Source organism: Cannabis sativa, chromosome 4, assembly GCF_029168945.1.
Source record: "Cannabis sativa cultivar Pink pepper isolate KNU-18-1 chromosome 4, ASM2916894v1, whole genome shotgun sequence".
Lineage (NCBI taxonomy): Eukaryota > Viridiplantae > Streptophyta > Magnoliopsida > Rosales > Cannabaceae > Cannabis > Cannabis sativa.
The window spans coordinates 65,270,398-65,280,247 of record NC_083604.1 but is presented as its reverse complement, the minus strand read 5'-3'; the positions used below and the strand labels follow the sequence as shown (position 1 = coordinate 65,280,247).

Sequence of the window (9,850 nt, the reverse complement as noted above, 5' to 3'; positions counted from 1 at the left end):
TATACCTGATTAGAATGTGAAAATTTTATCTTCCGATCGAAGAGAGTCGAGAATGAGAGATCCATATACAAATTAATAGATCTAATATATACATATATAAATAAATAAATGAGAGAGGGAGAGAGAGAGAGAGAGAGAGAGAGAGAGAGAGAGAGAGAGAGAGAGAGAGTAATAAGTGAGAACTCTATTGGCAGCTAGAGATGAGAGGGATTACAATGGATTTGGATTTGGAATTTTCCAGTCGTTCACCTGATACAAAAGAAGACCAAGAAGAAGAAGATATATATGTATATATATAGAGAGATTATAGTGAGAGCTGAAATAATTTTAGGGTTTTATGTTACATTTGTTCCGCACGAAATGAAGGAGGGAAATAGAATTTGGAGCCAGAGAATTACTAAAACCAATTTAAGTTCGCTTCGAGAAATTTAATTTTTTATTTTTTTTAATCAAATAAATATTAAGTTATTATTAGGGGCGACGCACTATTAATAAAATTAGAAATGTTGTCCCTAAAAATACTTAGAAGCATAATTACTAGCCGGCATAGCTAAAAATAACGAGTTATATAGAGGTGATTTTTTGTCGCCCTTACTGTTGTCGCTTCTAAAACACATATTTATATTGTAGTAAGGATTAAAAAAATTAACAAGACTCTTTAGGGGCCATGCGTTTTTTCGCTCCTAATACCTATACTATTAAGAGTGACCTTTTGTGGCCCCTAAAACTCACATTTGTTGTAGTGACGGGAGCTGAAGTATAAATACTCCATTTGAATTCTTATAAAAGAGTTGAAAAATTACTATTTGTAAAGGAGCTTAAATTTTCAATACAACACTATTTTACTCTATTGATGTTTTTAGTTTCTCTTAATTAAGCTTTTTATCTTTAGCAATTTACATTTGACTATTTAATTAACGTGTAGTTGATAAGTTCTTACCGTCAACTAACTTTAGTTCCATTGATATAGTGGAGGTAGTTTTGTCAGTTGTCAAGAATCTATTTGTTACTTTTTTAGATTCTTGTAGTTCAACTTATATATAAGTCACCATATTGGTGCATCAATAAGAAATAATTGTTCACACTTCTTCCTCATTCTCTCAGTCTTCTTCCCAAAATGAGTAGGAAATCTAATAGCTAGCAGTGAAACTGAAAAGCTTTATTATTATCAGAGAAATGTTAAAGAGTACTAGTGGTGCCTAGCACCTTTCTATGTATCAATATCGCTAGTGGTTCAACTAAGTATCGGGTCCCACATAATTTAATATAATAACTTTTAAAAAATATCGCTAACCAATTACAATATGACATGTCGAGAAAATACTAGACACTACTGGTGTCTAATAGCAATACTCTTATTATCATGCATGCGCATGCATGCGCATGAATGCTTATAGCTTGAACTAATGATGGTATAATAGGTATAATAAGTACGCCCACCTCTAACGTTAGAATCCAACTGTACTCCATTCCCTTTTAGATATTATGTTGAAGCTTTATTCCCTTGTTCGAATGACATATGCATTTAAAAATTATTTGTTATCTCAAGGCGGCTAGTCAACTTATTATCTTCTAAACGTTTGAAAAATACTAGCTACTATATATTATAATGTATATGGTTGTATAATACAAACAAACACATATATAATGGTAATGCAGCATATGTATATAATGCAACTTAAACCTTGGACCTTTGTGCGATTATATATATTTAAAATTTCATGGAAATATAACACACGTTTTTCTTGAAACACGTACGTTAAGATTTAACACTTGACCGTCTATATATTCACTACATACCCAATAGACTGTTATCTTTTCATTCAAGATCTTACATGATTAAATAACATTTTTCTTTTTTATTATTTGGCAAGCTTCGTCGTAGATCTAAACCTAATCCATTATATAAAAATATATATATATATATATATTTATTTATATATATAAGACTGGATCTTAAAATATATATAATAGGTTATATAATTTATTGGTGATAAAGTTTTTCTTAAGGTTAATATTACAGCAATTATACACACCTTCTTATCCACTTTATAGGAGTATATATATATACATACATACATCTCCTGAATGTCATAATTAATAAGAACCAGCTTGATCGAGATAGCTCTCATCTGAAACAAGCTTTTAGAACTATTATTTTTCTCCAGAGCCAATTTAGCCTACACAGCTATATCCTTTTTCAAATATCTACACATAAATTTATATAAAAGAGAGAATATATAGCAGTATTTATTAATTTATTTATTTATTTTGATTGTTAAAAATGCTGAAAATGACAATATGTAAAGTTCCTTACGGGTCGAGCCATCGTTGCAACCCTTGCAGAATCCATAATAATAGAGAATTAGTTCAAGCTTTCCCGCTGAGAGGTTTTAAAACCAATCACCTGATCGGTCTTTCGTTGTCTAATATCAACACAACCAACACCAAAATTATGTAAGTTCCACTTTTCCTCTCTTAATTTTTTTTATATATATATATATGATGCATACAACGAGTATATTACGTTTTTTTGTTTAATTATTTAGATCATAATGTTGTTAAGCCATGAACAAAATTTATTGCTTGATCTTAATTAATTAAGATTTATAAAGAATATCTTTAAATCTTTATTATATATAAAAGGCTCATAATTTCTTATTGATTGATGCAGGCATAAGATGATGTGTAACAGTGTTGATCCTGCAGGAGCAGCTTCAGGCGGTGGTACTGGTGCTCCTTGGAACTCTTTGTAAGTTAATTGATTATATATTATTCAGAATATCTCTTGTTACATATATTTTGATATTATTTGTACATTTTAATTTCGGAGATTATTTATTAATTAATTAATTAATAAAACTGCAGCCAAGGTTGGGTTTTGGGACTGGTGATAAGTCTGATTCTACCATTTTATAGGAATAAATGGGGTCCTCTACTATCAATCAAAAGTAAGAAATTAATTTATATGTACATTAATTCTTTAATTCAAGCTTAATTAATAATATATATATATAAATATTTTGAGCAGGGAAGGTGGACATGGCTGTAAACACAGTGGAAGCGGTGGCTGAGGCTGTAGAAAAGGTCGCCGAGAAAGTGGAAGACATCGCCGACGATATCGCCGATAACCTTCCCGACAACGGAAAGTTGAAGGATGCTGTTCTTTTTATTGAAAAAGTTGCCCACGAAACAGCCAAGGACGCTCACCTTCTGGACGACTTTATTGAAAAGGTATTATATATATATAAATACTATGTTATTTATAATATTGCTATGCATTACAATTGCTTTCAGTTTCATTTCGCCATCTAACTTTCAATATAATGTTATATATCATAATTAAAAAAAAAATGGATTATTAATTAAGAGATTATTATAAGTCCAATAACCAGCATATTCATAGATCCATCATCCATGTGCTACGCATTGTTAATATATTATGTATAGATTATCGAACACACCTTATATAATAATAATAATAATAATAATAATAATAATAATAATAATAATAATTTGTATTTGATTGGCCGAATAGGGTTTAATCTCAACATTAATTAGCAATAAGAAGAATAGTCTATTCCTCTTATATACTCTATTATCTTTCTACCATTAAAACTATCTAACAAGAAAAAGTCAATAGATAAGAAATATAAGAAAATGTTAATAATTACGTGAGGAAATATAAGAAAAAGTCAATACATAACCTAAAAAGGTAATGGGTTTGACCAACAAATGAAATCATGTCATCGTCATGCATGCCCAAGCCTACTGAAATTTCATGCCCCTTCACCACGTTTAAGCAACCAATATAGCTGTGCTTGACTCATATATTTAGCTAACTGTCTATTTTCATATTATATAAATAAAAATGATGAAATATATTATATTTGTATAACTAACTACATTTAAGGTATATACTTTCTCAATTATATATCAATGTAAATTTGTCTATTAATAAAATAAGCACGAGGAAAAAGTAGGTAGAGTGTGGAATTCTTTTTAAATAAAAATATTCAAGTGTAGCACATATACATGTATGTATATAATAAATGTTGTGTACAAATATATAAATAATAGATTAGGGAAAATTAAATGCTAATTAAGTATTAATTACCATTAATATTGCAGGTAGAAGAAGTGGAGGAGAAGGTGGAATCTTTCCTAGAAGGGTCTGTCCAAGAAGATGAAGCCGAAAAAGAAGAGACAAAGACAATAAAGAGTAGTACTGGTGCTGATGATGAAGATGATCAACCAAAAAAATAGTACTACTAATAATATTACCACATGATCATGATTGATCGAGATATATATGGTCAACAATTAATGATCTTACTTGAAATATATTTCTTTCACCAAATCATTGTTTGTTGCTCTTCTGTTATATATTCTTTTTCTTATTCTTTCTTATTATTTTAATTTAGTTTTGTTTCCCTTCAATGAATATTCATTATTTCATTCTTCCTAGATTAAATGTGTGTTTCTGATCGGGCTGATCAAGTTTTTGAAGTGGTATGTATACATTAATTAGAGTGAAAATAATGCTGCAAAATTAAAAATATATATTAATACATATAATATAGGCCATCTCAAACTTTAGAGGGGCCAAGGAATTTTTCAATTAATATCAATATATATAATTAATAAATTACATATAAGAATAATCTTACACTTTTTTTTTATATTAGGCGAGGAGATCCTAATTTGGCACCTTATGAGAAAATATATGAAACGACTAAGTAATGTTTATAATCATAATATTTTGGGTTGAGATGCAAAATAACTTTAAATTTGGAAACTAAGTTAGTAAATGTCTACTTTTTTAAAAAATTAAGAAAATGGTCAAATCTAATAAGTTAGCTAATAAAAATTATAAAAATACATTTATTACATATTTTTTTTAAAAAAAAATATATATAATAATAATAAAATTAAGTTACATAATTTTTTTAGTATTGCATATTATTATATTGTAATAAAAATAAATAAATATATTAGATCATTTAAATATATACAGCAGTATTAGATATATCGTAGTACTGAAAATTAATATACCGTAGTAATAAAATTATATACCACAAAGAAATTATAACAATACTAAATTAATACTCAAAATATATATATATCATGCTAACAAAATTATATATACCACTATTAAAATATGAATACATATTAAAAAATTTATAGATAATAAAATAGAAACTAAATATCATATTAAATAAATGATATATTATAGACAACAAAAACCATATACTATACAAGAAAACGTATATACTTACAATAAAAAATAAAACAAAATAATATAATATTATTAAAAAAATTATATATATCATATTAACAAAATTATATATCCACTACTACAATATTGGCCTTTAGAGGCTATTTTTTCACCCCCATTTATAAAAAGGGAAGCTAAAGGGTGTGAAAATACCCGCTTTGTTCGAAATGGACATTTAGAGGCAGTTTTTTGATAAAAACCGTAGGTATAAAATTGCATTATACCATTTACAGGCGGTTGGGAATTTTTTTTTTTTTATGCTAAGCCCTATTGCGTCGGTTCCTTTATAGGAACCGACGACATAGGGTACACGGTTAGTTGACACGTGTACCCTATACTGTCGGTTCCTATAAAGGAACCGACGCCATAGGGTTATATAAGAAAACCCTATGTGTCTGATCATTTCCTCATCTTCCTCACTCGAACCAAACAGTAGCCCAGCCAAACCAGAGAGCTCGAAACCCTCTCGCCTTCCCACCGCCTTCCCACCATTTTCTCCCCCATTTCTCAACCATTTGAGCCCATTTTTTTTTAAATCTTCCATTTTCGATACTTAATCACATACACTTAAAAAGTTTTTATTTTTTACTCTCTTTGAGTGTCATCCGAACCCAAATAGAAAAGTTTGGGTTTGAAATCCGGCCACCATTTTTTCTTGAGAAATCCTTGAATCTCAACCTCCTTTAAGGTGTAAATATAGTTTCTATTCATTTTTATAATGTACATTGTTTTATTTTTTGTTTTTGTAAATTATTTTTTGGGTTTTTTCATTTTATTAGTAATATTGTTGTGTTGTATGTGTATAGTGCCCGGATTTTTTACGGAATTCCTCGTCGGATTACGTTTATTAGGTAAAAATTTAAACCTCAATATATAGTATATATATGTATTTGTATTTTTTATTGAATATGTGTATATAATGTGTGTATATATTATGTGTATATAGTGTGTGTATATTTTTTATGTAAATAAAATTAATAATTGTATTGTATATATTCTTTGTAATATATGTATATATATATATTTATTGTGAATATTGAGAATGACATTGGAGGTATTTAATTAGTTTAGGAATAAAAATTTTAAAATTGAATTAGTGTGGGATATAATTTTTTTTTTTTTTGAGATAATAGTGTGAGATATAATTGATTATATATATGTATGTATAATTTAGTAACTAAGTAACTTGTTACTATTTTTTATAACTAGTTATAAGTAATGAAATAATTAATTTTGCAATTTCGTTGTATTTCTTTATATTGTAGGTTCAGCATAATTTTGTGTGTAGCGTATTTGAGCTTGCATTTATAGGTATATACTTTAACTAACTTTTTCTTATTATATAATTAATTATCAATGCATGTTAGTTGAGTTTGAATATCTTAAATATTTATCCGTAGTGAAGTAGGTTCTGCGAATACATGTGTCGGATGGGTGGATAAATTTTGTATTGTTTATCTATTTTGTTTGTTATTTTAGGCACTTTTAAAATTTTTGAGAATGTCCAATTACAACCGTTATGCTGCCAAAATTTCGGTAGAATTAGGATAAATGTTACTAAAAAAAATATTAATATTTACATAACCCAAATAACTAGTTAATTATAACATAGTAATAAGAAGTTAGGTCACATAAAAAATAATTATATGCACATTTATATAAATTTTTCCATTTTACCAACATTTTAATCAACTAAACAACCTAATAACATGAACTAAACTAAAACAAGAATTTGAGTAATTTATAAATTAATATGAATAAATTGGGAGAAACTTAGTTAGTTACATTGTGTAATTAGTAATTAGCTATAATTAGTTACTAAATACTGAATTTTTTTGGATAGAATTTTCGTTATGGATAAATCATGGATGCGTGAGGAGAGAGACACACTACGATTTCAAGTAGGGTTCGATGCATTTTTAGAGTTTCCCTTAAAGAATTCTAAAAATCACGATCATATTCATTGTCCGTGTGTAGGTTGTTGTAATGTATCTAAAGGGAATATTACAATGATTAAGGACCATGTGTATGTTGGAAATTATTTTACCAGGATCTTAGATCTACTCACAAGTATGTTGATTAACACCCTAAATATGAACTTCTAAAACGATTATAAATTAAACACATATAAAGTATGACAAACCTGTTGGAAATTATTTTACCAGGATCTTAGATCTACTCACAAGTATGTTTATTAACATCCTAAATATGAACTTTCTAAAACGATGAAATAAACACATATAAAGTTTAAGAAACCTTACATTGGGTGCAGCGGAATATAATGACTCCTTCCGTTCAGATATCTAGCCCTTGATTCCTTTCTGTAGCAGAGCATTATCAATATCTGAACCTGGATCTCTTTCTCTGAATCTTTGATGCTGATGATCTTTCTTCACGATCTTCCTCACTATGATTGAGGTATCACTTGATGTGTGTGGGCACTACTCATACACTAAGGATTTCGAAATTATCAAGGAAGAAGAGAGAGAGTGGTCAGCTAAAGATAGGGAGAGAGAAGGCTCAGTTTTTCTGAATAGAAAAAGTCAGAAGAAAAGTGTAGAAATTTAAGTGTAAATTTCCTGAAGCCTTCACTATCTATTTATAGCATTCCACTAGGGTTAGGTTTGAATTATTTGGCATTAAAATAATGAAAAAATCAGTTTAAATTTCCTACAAAAGTGGCTGGCCCTACACTTAGTGGATTGGGCCTTGCTTTTTGCAATTTTGCAATTTTAACACCTTTTGTATCTGATTTTCTTAAAAACGCCAATTTCCTAATTCAACCATTTAAATGCCAATTCTAACTATTTAATAACTATAAATAATTATTAAATAATATTGTCATTTATCATATTTATTAATTGAACCATACAAAGTATCATAATTAACAAATATGCCCCTATAAACTCTTTCTTTACAATTTCGCCCTTACTTAGTGAAAAATTCACAAATAGACATAGTCTAATTTGAGAATTATAATTGATTAATCAAAACCAATTACATGAGTCTTACAAGCAATATTATCTCAACTAGTGGGGGGACCATGGGTCTATATAACCGAGCTTCCAATAAGTAGATCAAGAATTTAGCACTAAAATTCACTAACTTATTAATTCTTTGTTGAATCCACGCATAGAACTTAGAATTGCACTCTCAGTATATAGAATGCTCTATATGTTCCACCATATAGACACATCATTAGTTATCCATTGTTATAATCCTAATTTGATCAATGATCCTCTATATGAATGATCTACACTGTAAAGGGATTAAATTACCGTTACACCCTACAATGTATTTATTCCTTAAAACACTTGACTCCGTATAAATGATATTTCAGCTTATGTGAAATGAGTACTCCACCATTTATGTTCGTTTGGTCAAGCTCGAAGGAGATCATCCTTTGCTTACTATTCGCCAGATAGAAGCTATAGATTCCATGTTTATGATAGCGCTCCCACTCAATTGAACTACCGTGTTCCCAAAATGTACGTATCACCCTGACCTAAAAGTAGGCTTAACTAACAAATCAAAGAACACGAATAGCCTCTCGAGATTGAGCCTAATCATATCGGGATTAAGATCATTTGATCTAAGGATCAACTAGGCGATATTGACTTGAATAGATTTTACGGTAAGTTTAATTAAATCTAAGTCAAAGTTCAATATCGGTCCCTTCCGATGCATACTCCATGCATCCAACCTGAGCTTTACTTTAACCAATGCTCTGGAAAGAACATAGCACTTCTCCAAATGCAAGTAAACTCTGTTGTAGATTATCATATCAGTAAAACCCTATGTCTGATAAATCTAGGAAACTTTATTCACATAGTCATGTTTACTTTCCAATGTGTTGACGACACAATAAACAGGATCAAGTATGTGAAAAGGGTTTCAGATGAATTTATACATTATGTACATATAATCATGAAATAAATCATGTGAACCATGCAACATTAAATGTTATTTCTGATCTATATTAATAAGTAAATCTGATTATATTGAAATGAGTTTTATTTAGGGCATAAAACCCAACAAACTCCCACTTGCACTAATATAAAACAAAAAGTGCGTTTCAAATAATCTCAACACCTTGATATACAAATCAAGTGTAGTAGTAGTAAACTCCTCGTAATAGGATCTGAAAGGTTGAATTAACCACAACCTTTTCTCCACCATTACTCTTCCTTAATCACAAAATCATTGATAATGTGAAATTCCTCTCTATATGTCTTACTCTCTTAGGATACTGGATTCTATACCTTTGGCAACTACTTTTGGTTAATCAGGAAATTAACACTAGTAGTTTAAGGCAATTTGGAATGGTGCCAAAGATGTATAGAACTTTCCTTAGACTGAATAAGTACCTTTCCTGCAACTTTAACATTCAGTCCCTCTCTGGTAGACCTAGAGACTTCAGATAGGTTTTTACACTTCTCCAAAATCACTATTCCACCCCCAGAGTAACCACCATCTTATCAGAAAGATTTACTAGCACAAAGGCAAATTTCGAAATCTGATATGGTGTAGTCTAAGAGTTTTAAACACACCCTTATAGACTAACATATAGTT

The 9,850-nt window shown here is 29.2% G+C and overlaps 1 protein-coding gene across 1 annotated transcript; it reads left to right on the top strand.

Annotated features, from left to right (window-relative positions):
* The first annotated feature begins 1,980 nt into the window (after positions 1–1,980).
* Positions 1,981–4,458, top strand: LOC115714701 (uncharacterized). The gene is made up of 5 exons (XM_030643458.2): positions 1,981–2,457; positions 2,675–2,752; positions 2,869–2,951; positions 3,032–3,234; positions 4,132–4,458. The coding sequence occupies exons 1-5, from the start codon at positions 2,285–2,287 to the stop codon at positions 4,264–4,266; spliced, it is 672 nt and encodes a 223-aa protein (XP_030499318.2). The 5' UTR covers positions 1,981–2,284; the 3' UTR covers positions 4,267–4,458.
* The last annotated feature ends 5,392 nt before the right edge of the window (positions 4,459–9,850 follow it).